Source organism: Xyrauchen texanus, chromosome 26 (genome assembly GCF_025860055.1).
Source record: "Xyrauchen texanus isolate HMW12.3.18 chromosome 26, RBS_HiC_50CHRs, whole genome shotgun sequence".
NCBI lineage: Eukaryota > Metazoa > Chordata > Actinopteri > Cypriniformes > Catostomidae > Xyrauchen > Xyrauchen texanus.
The window spans coordinates 25,291,688-25,306,704 of record NC_068301.1 but is presented as its reverse complement, the minus strand read 5'-3'; the positions used below and the strand labels follow the sequence as shown (position 1 = coordinate 25,306,704).

Below are 15,017 nucleotides of genomic sequence, written 5' to 3'. Positions count from 1 at the left end.
GAAAGTCTTACATGTAAATCATGAGTAAATGATGACAACATGTTCATTTTTGGGTGAACTATCCCTTTAAGGCCTTTAGGCTTTGAAAAAATGATCAGAGAATGTTGATGGTTCAGAGGTCACAAGGATTTAATGATGGATCTAAACTTGCACTAAGTAACATCTACACTGTCCAAAAAAAAAAAAAGTTTTAGCCCTAAATGACTACTAAATGACCTAAATGACTACTTCTGACTTATATATTTAAAATAATGCTCACATGGGATGAAGACTCATATCTGTGGCCTAGAAATGCAGTTTTATTCTACTAAAAGCAAGTCAATATGCAGAGATCACATGACCAACTGAAAACTGCTAACTTAATCTCATTAACCCCCCTATTAAGTGTACCTTTAAACTGAACAATTCTTCTAAAGCCATTACTTGTAGTTTTCTAACACTCCAAAAAAATTATTTATTCTCTTTTTAAAATGTACACATTCAATAGTATGACACATTTTCATTTCACATTGAGTAATCTTTTATTAATATACATTATAAATTAAACATACTGTACATGCACTGCAAAAACATAATTTTCTTACTGAGTTTTTTTTCCCTTTTTTTCAGTAAAAATATCTATTCCCTTAAAATGGGAAAATAATTACTTGAGAAGTAAAGGGATAGTTCATCCATAAATTAAAATTCTCTCATCACTTACTCGCCCTCCCAGATGTGTATGACTTTCTTTCTTTTGTTGAACCCAAACAAAGATTTTTAAAAGAATATCTCAGCTTTGTAGGTCCTCTTAATTAAAGTACAATAAATGGTTGCCAGAACTTTGAAGGTCCAAAAAGCACACAAAGGCAGCATAAAAGTAATCCATAAGACTCCAGTGTTTAAATCTGTACTGTATCTTCAGAAGCTAAATTATTGGTGTGACTGAGAAAAAGATCAATATTTAAGTCATATATACTATAAATCTCCACTTTTACATTCTTTGTTTTTTGCCATTCACATTATTTGTGCATCTCGTCACCCATTGGGCAGGGAGTAGAATTAATGGTAAAAACAGACTTAATTATTGATCTGTTTCTCACCCACACATATCGTATCGCTTCTGAAGATATAGATTTACCACTGCAGTCATGTGGATAACTTTTATGTGGCCTTAATGTGCTTTTTTGAGCTTCAAAGTTCTGTCCACCATTCACCTACATTGTATGGACCTACAGAGCTCTGAAGAGATTTTCTTCAGGTGTTCTGCAGAAGCAAGAATGTCATACACATCTGGGATGGCGTGATGGTGAGTAAATGATGAGAGAATTTTAAAATAGACTGAAATATTCTGTTGAGCACACATGTGGAAAAAAAAAAAAAAGTTAATGCAAAATTTTAGAAAGGCATACTTGTAGCTCAACTGGTGGAGCATGATGCTAGCAAAAGGTTTGGGGTTCATTTCCCATATAGGGATCGCACATACTGATAAAATGTATATCTTGAATGCACTAAAAGTTGCTTTGGACAAAAGCATCTGGCAAATGTGTAAATCAAGAAAGATTCTGTGTTTGGTCACATGCTTTTTCTTCTTCTTAAGAAACCACTTTTCATTCAGCCACAAACTTAAAAAATGAAAAGAGTGATCTTTATTCCATTTTATCCACACATTTAAAATGTACATATTTACACAGGCACATTTTTACAATGAATTTGAATCGTTAATCCCTCGCGGGCAGCCCTGGGGTTTGTGTCACAAATGCATAATTCACAGTGCAATATGAACTTTGTGCATCTGTGTCAGATTTCTCCGTGTGCAGCGTGCATGAGATATACATTTTGCATGCCCTGCATCTTCAGAGAGACTTTGCTTAAAAAGAGCCTTTCACAAGCCGTAAGAGTCGCATATAACATTAAGGCGATATAAGCAGGCGCCTAGGGCGGCAACGCTCTCTGAGGCCGAACGACATGATACCTGATCGATCGCCCCTGCACGGAGACCGCAAGATCGTGATGGGAGAGAGGTGCCCCAAATCATGCCACACTGTGACTCGCCCCCGCACAGAGCTCGCAAGATCGCGATGGGGGAAGGTGTCACGAGTTGTTCCTGACAGGCTGCTCAGCCTAAAAAGCTCTAAATGTTTAGGATCATAGATGTTCATAATGCATTCTTACATTCTGAACAAACATAAGATAAAGGATCGACTCAGTGGTCTTGAAAATATAAGAATCAACCATGTGATTGCTGGGCAGATTTGACTAAGTCACTGATGATTTTGCATCAATGAAATCTAAGGGGAGGGTTACATTTGAAATTAGGAATGATGTGTAATAGCACAAGCAGCAATCTCTAAGTGTTCTGCCATTTTCTTTATTTATTAAAATTCTGTATATAAAATGTTCATGTTAATATAATTTGCCATATATATATAGTTACTAAATTTCTATATTCAATGTCTAGTTATACCCAAAGATTTACATTCTTGCATCATTTACTCACCCTCATGCCATTCCAGAAACATGGCTTACTTTCTTTTGCAGAATGCAAATTACGATTTTTAGAAGAATATTTTAGCTCTGTAGGTTCATACAGTGCAAGTGAATGTTGGCCAGAATCTAGAAGCTCCAAAAAGCACATAAAGGTAATCCATAAAACACCAGTGGTTTAATCTATGTCTTTAGAAGTAATATGATAGGTGCAGGTGAGAAATAGATTGATAATCCCTTTTTACTCTAAATCTCCATTTACACTTTCAGAGATGAAAGTGAAACTAAACAGTTATCACATGTGACTTTAAGATGTGAAAGTGGAGAAATAGAGTAAAAAATAATCTTAAATATTGATCTGTTTCTCATCCACACCAATCATATCACTTCTGAAGACATGGGTTTAACCACTGGAGTCTTATGGCCTTTATACTGCCTTTATGTGATTTTTGTAGCGTCAAAGTTTTAATCAACCTTTACTTGCATTGTGTAGACCTACAGAGCTGAAATATTCATCAAAACATTTTTTCATTTGTGTTCAGCAGAAGAAATAGTCAAACATCTGGGATGTCATGAGGGTCGGAGGTTGGGTGGGGGAACAAAATCCTCATAATTCTTTTTTTTTTTGCAGTTTCAAATCTAAAGGCTTGCCACAAACATTTTATTTGAAATTCATGCAGACTTGAAAAATCTATGGCTTTTACCTTTACAACTAAGTATTTCAATATAGCTTGCAGTACAATGAGTCTTACTTTTAAACACGTTTCCTGTACAGTTTGGCACAGCGCAAGTCAGAATGACACACAGTATCCGTGATTTAGAACAACTTATTGCATGAATGCATGTATAGAGAGAATAAATGTGTGGATGTGTGTCTCCATTCGCCTCATATCTTATCATGCCACAGTATTCAATGGCAGAGTCAACATACACTTCTGGTTTTGAGAGTAAGAGTGAAGCCACAGGTCTGGCGCATGTCTGTCAATGCCCCTCCTTTGTAATTAATACTGTATGTTCTGATTCTTCTTGATGAGGTTAGTCACCATGTGACATTCGCTTTCACGTGAGCCATAATGCCAAGACTCAGCATTCACTTCATACAGCACAACAATGGTTACTAGCACCAAACAACTTCAAAATACACTGGCTGTGCACGCTGTCCTTTAACCTGACACAGATGATACAGTACTTTGAGTGAGTATTCACTAGAGGTTGACCGATATGGATTTTTTTTCAATGGCCGATGTCGATATGTATGGCCGATAGCCATAACAATGCAGATATATAAAATTGTAATTTACTTATAGTAAATTAGATACATTATTTTTAGAATAGTTTTTTTTTTTTTTTTGTCTATTTGTGTAGTTAAAGGAATAATTCTTTCTTCCATGGAATGTAAAATGAGAACAACAGCCTCTGTCATCATTCACTTTCACTGCATCTTTGTTACATACAATGAAACTAAATGGTGACTGAGGCTGTCAGCACCTAAGAAAGACATTCTGACCGAATTTTAATTTTGAGGTAAACTAACCCTTTTACATTACTTGAAAAGACTTGCATGTTTTGTTCTACAAAATAAATTACACACAGTCATACCTTAAACTAGAATTTTAATCAGCCTATGCCGATAATCTCAAAATGGCAAAATATCATCCGATTAGTCGGCCTTATCGATACAGAATACACTTGTTTTTACTGTGTTTATACTTCTTTATCTATACAAAATGCATTTGAAACAAAACAGAAAACAAACAGAAAACACAGAAAACAAAACAAAGAGAATGCTGAACAGTGTTGGTCCATTTTCAAGCTATATTGGTTTTCTCAGGAGAAAAGATCCTCGTCCTGCCCCACTTCTATCTGGGGCACTGTCTGTTCTCTGAGGATAACTTCATTTCCTGCATTTACTGTATCCTGTATTTTGCCATTGAACCACGGGTGAATAAGCACCTCTGCGGCGGTAAGTCTTTCGCTGGGGTCCTTTCTGAGCAAACTTCGAAGTAGACAGCGTGCCCTTAAAGACAGCCCCTCGGGGAGGCAGTATGTACCCCGGCGGATCTTAGAGAACAGAGTAGCGGGGTCCAGGTCATGGAAAGGGTAGCGGCCCACCAGCATTGTGTACAGCATAACGCCGAGGCTCCATGCGTCTGCCTGCTTGCCTGAGTAGCTCCCTCCACCATTCAAGATCTCAGGACTCACGTATGCTGGGCATCCGTGCGTGTCGCACATCGAGTCGTCCTCTCCAGACAGAATATGGCTGTCCTCAAGACCCTCTAACTTCAAATGGGTCCTAAAACAAACAGATCAGTGTTGTTAATAATGAGTAGCACACAAGAATCATTGTAATATGGGTGTAAAGAAATTCATAGGACTGGCCTAGGCAAGTACGTGTACATAGTGTCCACAGCCGCCCCAAATTTAATTGACATTGCTTAGCAATATTCTCTTCAAACTTTTGATCTGACATGACAGTAGTTGGTTTGAATGAGGAAACTCACAGTAGAAGCGGACAGTTAACAATAATGTCGGCTAAATAGCCCCTTGTGGCAACGTTGTGCTCTCTTATGAATTGGACATTTTTTGGAATGCAACAGTGCACAAAATCGAGCTTGCTAGAGTATATTTTGGTCTTTGTACTTTACAACCCATTCAGATACAGCAATATTTGTCCAATGATTAGGCCCAGATGGAATCTACAGAACTCTTATTTTCTGCACTATTTTTGGGTGAGAAATCTGTAGAATTTTGCAGAATGGATTTTTAACACGTTAAAAAGTGTCAAACTGAGCTGAGAGTACAACACTGTTATTAATAGCACTGAAGGTGACAGTGATTTTGACAAGGAGCCTTTCATACCAAATGTGTTCTTGTGCATGTTCTTGTGTTAAAAAAGCTAAACGAAATGCAACAAATAGAATAGAACGCAGGTGATATGAGATGCATTTTTTAAATGCTGAATTTTGTTTATAAGTAAGGGTCGTCTACCATTTTAACATAGAAAAACATTGCAGATGGACTCTGATTATTTTGATTAACCAATCAAATTTAAGGGGGGCTGGGGATGTACACCATTCTAATCAACCTATTATTTTACTCTTATTTTAAGGGTTGGTTATGGTTAGATTTGGGATTAGGATTAGGGTTAGGACTTTGTTACTTTGGCATGAATGTTGTTCCAGGACCAACAAAGGATGTTGATCCAGAAATATGTCTTACTTGACAAAATCACCTTGCCAAAATATTTAATAAACAAATGCGTCAGCCGTTGTCAGGCCTTCCAGTTCAGCAGATATCTACGGACCTTTCTGAGGAGTTCTGCGGGTGCTGATTCCGTGTGGGTCTGCCGATGATGGATTTAGTATCTTGAGAGAATTCGCTCTTCCACTGCTAAATTAAGCAATGTCTGGAAGCCCTTCTTTATTGTACATTAAACTCAAATATCTCTCTGTCACTTTTGTTTAGATCACAGATTGCAGTGCATTGAAATCATGGAAGAGACTCTACAGTTAGTGTTCTGACTCTCAAACAGTGCTACCACAACAGCTAAAGGACAGAGCCTTGTCTAATTATGGCCTTCGTTTAAACAAATGCATGCACCAGAGTTTCCACAGCGCACACACACAATAAACAGACTTCCTCTCTCTGTAGCACTCGCCAATGAAATCTTGTAGACTCGTGGCTAAGTTTAGCTGAATTTCCAATAGGACACAATTCGCTAGTAGTCTAGGAATATCCCGGTGGAAATTAACACTGTCTAGATTTAATGACCTATGAGTTTGTGTGTGTGTATATGTGTACGTTTGTCTGATGGTATCCCTTTCAGTAAAACATGAGCTGCTATGCATGGTATTGTGTTTCATCACCGGCTATCAGCCTCAGTTTGGGGGGTTTGTAGATGACACAACAGCATTCTGCCAGAGAGCTGGAGAGAATGAGTCATAGCCCTGTGTGTGCCGATGTGTGTGTGTGTGTGTGACAGACAGACAGAAAGACTGAGCGATAGAACAAATGATTGCCATGCTGCAGGTCTACTGTGTTCTTGCCGCACCTGTATCTCATGCTCACGCATCTGCCAGCCCTTGAACACTGCTTATACATCAGTGACGCATGAACAGCCCCTGTCCGTTTCACAATCTAACTACAAACACATTCCAGGTCAGCAAGCGTCTTTTTTGTTTGTGATCATGCACCATATCTCAGCGTTATCAAGGTTTCAACCTTATTTGCCTGTCGCTTATCCAACACTCATCATCGTTGCATTTCGTAAAAGCTATTCCAGGTATGGAACCTGCATTTGGCCTACGGAAAATATTTTGGCTCAAAGTTTCAGCTCAAAAGGACTATATACTATATTTTGAATGAATAATGTACAGTCAGCTGGTCATTATTGCAAACTATACATTACTGTGATTGTAGATTATACTGATTATTACATGTTTACCAAATAAGTAAATAAATGGACAAGAAATAATGGTTTTTTTATTATTTCATTGTTCAACAACTTTTACTCACTAAACAATTCTACTATAGATGGGGGAAAATGAGGGGTAAAGTAGCCCAAAACTTTAGATTCGCTTTTTCCATAGGCAATTATCTACACAATGAGCCATTTATTGTTTACTTGTCTGTGAGCTTACTTGTATGAATAACACAACATTATGTCTATAAAATGTCCAAAACAAAATATGTAGTCCAGCTGGAAAAGCATGATAAACAAATAATCAGAAAAATATGCTATCAACTATTGGTGATAAAATGCATTGAGCTTCTAGTCCACTAAGAGGCCAATATATTCGATGAAACAATGAGGGTGGTGCATGAACCAAAAATTAGACTGAATGTCTATGGACGAACACATCTGTGAGGGCTAAAATGCATTAGAGTGCCAGGTTACAAAGTTCTTTTTTACAACAAAAAAGTTTTCAAAAATTTTGGTTCATCATAAGATTGTGAACATATATAGTATTTATTATGAATAATTAAAATCTTGTATTAATTTGGGGGGTGTTCTGAAAAAATTATAATTTTTTTTGCAATTAGTCCACAGTACCGATGAATGGAGAGCTTTTAACCTTAAAAATCTCATCTGCTTAGGAGAACATTTAACTCATTTTTAACATTTAACATTTCACATCGGAATTGTCGCTATACATATAAAGAACAGAACTGTAAAGAAAAAAAAATCATGAGTAATCTTAATGTGATCACACCCAAATAGACAGTTCAGCATTCATTGTCGTAAAATATTAGACCGCAGAATTGATAAATCAGAATAAATTATTTCAGTGTCACGTAATACAGCGGCAATAACCTTTGCATGAGGAAATGTTTTCGCAGAGTAAGAAAAACATGTTATAACACTTTGCATAAGCTGTCAGTGTGTTATTCTTCTTGGTACTGCACAAAGTGAAAGAAAATAGAGATAGCAGCTTTGCACTTCTCATCCCCCCAAATGTCATCATGCCCTGGTCACGTCGGTGCTAGACGCGTCTGTCAGACCAGACTGCCAGTTTGCCAGTGTCGCAATGTCCATAGTTGGCACTGCTTGCCTACAACTGATGCCGTCTTTAGGAGTTGAGCATTGTATTTGTAAGTACATGATCCTGAATGGTAAGTTTTCCCTCTGTAAGTGTATTGCTATGACTCATCTCACTGCACCCGCTGGCTGCTATGAGAGAAGGGTGACTACATCCTCTTACACGTTCTTGTCTATTTCCATTCACTCACAAGCACGCCGATGCCCAAAGGTCAGCCTTTAAAATGTTGTCCCAGAAATGACAAACCTATCTACTTGTGACTGCAGATGGACTGTGATTACATTGTACTACACAACACAGGCTTGGTGTAGACCAGATAAAAATGTAGGCCATTTGCTTTTCATATATATATTTACATATTTTATATATAATTTACTTACATAATTTAGAGGACTCGTGACAAAAAACAGATCCAGAGATCTCATTACTTGTGTTGTTCCTCTTACAGAGAAACATGAGTAAGTGAATGTTTTAGGTTTGTTCCTTTGAATCTTTAGGGAAGTGGCACAAATCACCTGCGATTTGCCACAAAGGTGGAAGGAAGTGAGAAACAAATTAAACGAGAACTGACACAATTCGCCCAATATAACGCTGCTGATGTCACATTATGCATCATACTGCACCAGGCAGGTCCCAGAAACACCCATTTTAACACAAACTTCATTGGTACCGACTATCGACTAATCCTAACCCACAACCTAATCCTCTAAGAACACTTTTTTATTTGTTATTATTATTATTATTTAGAATTTTAGATATAATAATAAAAAAGAAAACAATCTTTATTTACATCATTGTTTACCTAAAAACGAGGATATCCCAAAATGGGCCCAAAAGAGGTTTTGTCAAATTTATGTTATTTATGGGTAGGGATGCACAGATACGAAACGTTTTGGCTGATATGATACCGATATTTTGCCACTCACTGTTTCGTCATCAACTCACTGTTTTACTTAGGAATTATTCTTTAAAAATGTACAAAGAGGTAAAAAAATCTTTTTTTCATTTTTAAAAATCTTTTTTTTTTTATTACCGTTGAACATGGATTGAATCTGTTGAACACATGACAGGCCACAATTTTAAAGAGAGCCACAATGAAATATAAATAGAAGATACAAAAATATACCAAAAATAACTACATTTGATAACATGATGATTGATATGTATTTATTTTATTTTTGCAGTTCAAAACAACAGAACTCACATTTTACGTGTATGTACTATATACAGTATGTACTACCATATATGCATATGTTCCATAGAATTCCATAGATATGTCAACCACATCAAGGGGAAAATAAGTTTTAACCAAAGGAAATCAAAACCTTTTTAAAGTATTTATTATAGTGGTATACTTGATAACGGATAATGCCATCCAGACCTCTAGAGGGCGCCACTTGATCACACAGTACTGACTGAATCTCTGAAAGCAAACACAGCCTTTTAAGTTTTAGTAATCACCAGGGCTGGACTGGGAAGAGAAATCGGCCCTGATTTTACATAGCAGGACATGGGCTACAGGACATGGTAGAGGCTCAAATTGATTTTGTGAGTCATTGGGTGTTCGCTATGCTTTCGCACTTTTGTGGTCCATTCTGCATAACGCGGTGATTCATTTTAGCTTATCGTGACCCATTTGGCCCATTTAGTGGCCGACCCACCAGCCTGTTCGGTTCTCCCAATGGCCAGTCCGCACCTGATTGGCCTCAAAGTGTGTCGGCCCACCGGGAAAATGCCTTGTATGCCAGATTACCAGTCCAGCCCTGGTAATCACGCAAGGCCATATTGTGATTTCAATCTTAAATGCAGCATTAATGGTCAAAGTCTGCTTTTGTATGGTTTGCCTCATCATGTAGCCTGAAGGTAAGTCGAAGGCATGCTCACAACTGCCATGTCAACTTATGGCAGTTTTTCCACATTAACGTGAAAACGAGAAAGAATAAAAATTTAATATTATATGTTCTTCTGAGTGCTTATTTCTGGATCATGCATGTGAATTCACAGAGTTTTAACAAAGTGTGATGATAATTAATTTTTAATGCACTATCGTTTTTTCATATGAACGTTTTCATGCTTATAACCGATACCCAATGGTTTTAATTTTGTCAATAATTGGCCAACAAATATCGGCAACCAATACATAGGTGCATCCCTTCTTTTGGGTACAATTTTATCCCCAAACAATAGCTAAGTTTGTGCACACACATGTTTATTTATAACAATGACTCTCACCTTTTCTCATTTGAGAACACAAACTTGCGAAGCTTGAGGTCCCCCAAAACAATGCCAACTTGATGGCAGTGGTTCACTGCGGATGCCACCTGGAAGAAAAGCTTGGAGGCCAGGTCTTCAGGAAGCCTCTTGCTGCTCTTTACAAAGGTGTGCATGTCGCCAAAATCCTTCTCCTCGAACACATAGGCTTTGCGCTCCCCAAGAACTATGTCTTTGATCTGTGCAATGTTCTTGTGCTTTGACAGCATGCTGTAGGAGCTTATCTTCTGCTGGTATTGGCTCATATCAAACACCTGCAGATGGCAATAAAATACCCGTGTTCACATTTTAATTTAAGTTTTGAGAGGGTAAGTCAATGAAACCAAAATACAAATTCAAAAACACAACACTAGTGCTTAAATTAATATAGCATGCAATTATTTGTCATTGCCTTTATGACACTTATGTGAAGGTCCGGCTTTAATGTGATACTAAATATTATAAGGCTTATAATAATTAAAAAAATTATGAAATATAAATATACATTTGTAATTCGTTTTATGTACCAAATACAGTAATGATGTTATAAATAAATGAATAAATAAATACATGATAATTTTTGCTAGGTCTCAACGTAAATGGGTTGTGTACATTATTGTATGTCACTTACTTTGCAGACCAGTTCCTCTCCTGTGTCCATGTCTAAAGCGCTGTGCACCCCCGGTCGATCGGTCAGTGGAACCAGCAGGAACTGCCCGATGCGAGTGGGACCCTGGTGGGTTGGAGTGACGCTCAGAGGAGCTCCGCTGACCGGAGATCCCGGCGAGGAAACCAAAAGACCCGCATCAGCCGAAGACTCGCTGAGCCTAGGACATTTGGCCACAGGCTCGTCCGTGTCAAAGCGCTTGTGTCCGTGTCTTCCCGGTACCGGATTATGAATCCACTGCACACTCATGCTTACAAACTACAATGAACCTAAAACAGACAGTTCTCTAACAGAGTCCGTGAGTCGGACTATCCGACTAATCTCACATACACATATTTCCAGAAAAAGATGTGTGCCCCGCGCTGCAAAACGAGAAGATCCTAGTTCCTAATCAATGGAAATAAATGCACAAAAAGTGTGTGTATCATGAATTTGCCGTTCCGTTTATCCATCCTTTTTTCAGCTTTTGCATTTAGCAATTTATAGCTCGTTGGAGAACAGTGGCTTGAACGAAAGATGCTGTAAGAAGAAGCAATGTTGAATTAAAGCCCCTGAAGGGTGATCTGTCTCAATGAACTACTGATGCTTTTGTCTGAGCTCTACTTTCAACCGTGGTGAAATCTGATTCGCTAACGAGTCGTTCTTTTGAACTGGTTCTTTTTGATCTGTTCGAACCGACGAGAGTTTGTGAATCGCTCCACTGTCATGGAGAATTGTGAGATGAAATGATTGCTAGAAGTTTAAACAACACAGTATTTGTGTCATATGTCAGTAATCTAATTGAAAAAATAGCGATAAAGAGGAATATTTAAGTAAAATAAAATTTACTACAAAATAAAATGTTTTAATGATTCGTTCGAACCAACAAGCGTTTGTAAATCACTCCACTAAAAACTGAGGTGACATGGAAGCATAAACAACACAGCATTTGTGTCATTGACGATCCTTGATTCGAAAACATAGCGATAAAGAGCAATGTTTAAGAAAAAATATATTTTACAACTAATTTGAAACTTCAGGTGACACCTTTTTGACGGATGACTCAAAAGAATTGGTGAATCGGTTTTATCGAACCATTTCTTTTAAACGAACCGTCCGGACGAACCGATTCGCTCAAATGAATCGGGCTTCCCAATGCTGCTGGAACTATGCCCGGTTCAGAGTCTTTAGTGACACATTCACGGAGCATTCGGCACATGCTACTCAACCCACTTCCAGAAACTATAACGCTAGACTTTCTTTTTTCCACCTCAGAAGTCAAGAAAAGCAGCACGCAAAGGATTTTAGTCATGTTCATGAAAAGTTGGACTCTACATTCTTGTACAATTTTGTAAATGTTGTGTACTTGCACAAATTACTCCATATGTTCGACATTGTGTAATCCAAATAACTTTATGCATTCATATTTTTCCCTCTACATCAAAACACGTGGCTGGCAATGATTAACTTTATTTCGACATTCCGTCTATGTTGTGTTCATTAGTTGCACTAAGCCTGTGCTTATTTTCTCACCAATATGTTAAATGTGTGTCAACCATAATGACATATATTTGCCTTCTCTCCATAACTGCTTGGTAAAAAAGGTCAGTGTCTGAGCGATCGGGTGTTGTACTCTATATTTGCAGTTCATATTTGATAATGTGCTGATGAGTCATCGCCATAAAGAGAAAGACAAGGGAGTGGTTTTGCCCTTTGTAAAATATCCATAGATTTTTCTACAAAGGGATGTTTGTTTAATTTAAACTGAAGGGTTCATACATAAAAAGAGGTCAAAAGGAATCTTGCAAAACTGCAAATGACTCACAAAATCAATTTGAGCCTCTACTATGTCCTGTAGCCCATTATACTTTAGGAAATAGTTTACCAGCCTTCAGGGCACACAAGACAGTTGACACATTGTGATGGAAAAATAAAATGTGTGACCAGGATCAAATTTGTAATCATGTAAAAATTACTGTATGCCCCACAAAGTCACTTTGGAACCTTTGTCCCCATTGTCAATGCTTAATTTGGTAGAGCAAGCACCTGTTTCGCCAACCAGAGGGCTATTTTAGAATAGACTCAAGAGAATGCAGACTGTTTTTGATGCTTTAAATACCAGATCATTATCAGATTGTAATTAATGAGAAAGATAAACAGGTATTTTTAGTGGGCTATCAATGCCCAAAAGAAAGGAAAATATGTGCCCATTAAAATGATTGTGAGGGGAGACTACATTACACTGTCAATATTTTTGAGGAAGGGGATAAGAGGAAGGTTCCTGCAGTTCCAACAAAAAAGTGTGGAATATTTCAGAATGCATCGTAGAATACTGTAGACGATGAGGCCTTCGGGTTTGGAGTTCCAACACAGCCAGGATGAGGATTTAATACTGATTATTTTTAGTAGTAATGTTTTTTGTTTTTTTTTGACAGTAGAATATCTCAATGATGACTCAGAATCTGATGTGTGCTTTTGTCATGTTGTTAAGCAGGAACAGAACAGGTTTTCTACGCTTCCTCTCCCTTTAGAGTAAAACAACCTTCTCTCTGAGCATGGGAAATATCTACTTCTGCTTTGTTATGACATAAACAGGTGTCACAGAAACCACACTGGACAATATTTGTGTTGTGTTTGCATACGATTTAGAGAACATGGCTATTTGAGGTCTTTCTAGCTTGAGAGTCCTAAGAGCACTCTTTTCCACTGTAATCAGCTGACTCATTGCCAGTAGCAAAGACAAAGGAAACTGATCTTGAGAAATTCTTGAGATTCAAATCATACTGTGCTCAGCCAGGAACAGGTGTAAATTCTCCATAGATAGTCTAAACACTGGCTGGAAAAAGTAAATCACTGGTGAATCTGGCCTTGACAGTAATGCTACATCATAATTGTGGCTGAACTTTAACCATGCATATGACTGTCAAAATGGGGAAATGTTTTGAATGGTAAACATGGTCCAAAAGGTTTATAGAAAGCTGTAGGATTACTCATGCAAGGAAAAAACTTAAATCACTTGATAAGACTACAATTTGGCATGTAAACATTCGTTTAACTTTCCCATAAATATTATATTTCAAGGTGATGTGTGTAAAAGTTTGTCTATATTAAAATACTATCTCCAACTCCAGCTTAATATACAGAGACTAGTAAACTAATTGTAAGAATATTTTTTTCTGGAGAGTGTAAACAAAACCTACTACTTCACCCAGTAACATTTTGGAATTCAGTTGTTATTTATGAATATTATTAACAGAACACAGTTGTCTCTGCATGCATTTTTAAAACCTGAAGTTCTTATTAACTAGACACAGTATCTAAAAATGTGCCAGTCCTCCGTGAGACACTGAAGAAACAGCGAGACACGGTGCAGCATGTATGGACATTAATCCAGCGCGTTTACACAGGAAAATAATGGAAAAACAGAGCAGACGCAGGCAAAAACACGTTCGGTGTGGATGACCTCTAACTCATCCGTTCACACATATCTGTGCTTCGCGCATATCTATGTCTATTTATTTATTTTTCATAAATTACAAACCCGAACCCTACTTAAAAAACGTACCTGTCCTGACCCTGGGGGCTTCTAACGTTAAACGCTCTAAGAGCACTGACAACAGCGTATTTGCGCATGTACCCTGAACATCATGTTACCCCTCAAGCATTTTTTTGTGGAGCTTTCCTACTGGGGCTGGGGCTCCCCTGACATCCGGGGCCCCAAGAAATTGCATGGTGGTTAAAACCGCTACTAGTCCCGCCCCCAGCTCACACCATTGGTTGAGTAACGTTGTCAGTGTGTGCCTAAGAGCGTCGCACAAAACAATCAGAGCAATTTTTATAGCACCTCTGAGACACAGTGTGACAGTTTTCTAGAAAATTAACCTTTAAATGGCTCACTTATAATTGTCTCTGGATATAAAGCTGGGATAGGAGAAAGTATTTTAACAGAAAAGTTACATACTTCCGTATAGATAGCATTGTATGTTGAACAGAGCAAAAGTGTTTAGGACTTCATAATTTGTGAATAAGAGTCATTGTTTTCATTGTTATTCAACTGTAATGGTTACAACTGTATTAGAAGTATAGACTAGTACAGTCTTCTTGGAAACTGTCAAAGA

The 15,017-nt window shown here is 37.7% G+C and overlaps 1 protein-coding gene across 1 annotated transcript; it reads right to left on the bottom strand.

The window, feature by feature from the left end:
- Positions 1 to 528: 528 nt before the first annotated feature.
- Positions 529 to 11,517, bottom strand: LOC127619434 (tribbles homolog 1-like). The gene is made up of 3 exons (XM_052092292.1): positions 10,885 to 11,517; positions 10,236 to 10,528; positions 529 to 4,756 (listed from the first exon to the last, which is right to left on the bottom strand). The coding sequence occupies exons 1-3, from the start codon at positions 11,167 to 11,169 to the stop codon at positions 4,291 to 4,293; spliced, it is 1,044 nt and encodes a 347-aa protein (XP_051948252.1). The 5' UTR covers positions 11,170 to 11,517; the 3' UTR covers positions 529 to 4,290.
- Between the last annotated feature and the right edge of the window lie 3,500 nt (positions 11,518 to 15,017).

What these genes read in the sequence shown, in the direction of transcription:
- LOC127619434 (XM_052092292.1), bottom strand. Translation starts at nt 11,169, where the DNA reads ATGAGTGTGCAGTGGATTCATAATCCGGTACCGGGAAGACACGGACAC. An exon ending in GAGAGGAACTGGTCTGCAAA is followed by an intron (nt 10,529 to 10,884) that starts GTAAGTGACATA and finishes TGCCATCTGCAG; the next exon opens with GTGTTTGATATGAGCCAATA. An exon ending in GTGTTCTCAAATGAGAAAAG is followed by an intron (nt 4,757 to 10,235) that starts GTGAGAGTCATT and finishes TGTTTGTTTTAG; the next exon opens with GACCCATTTGAAGTTAGAGG.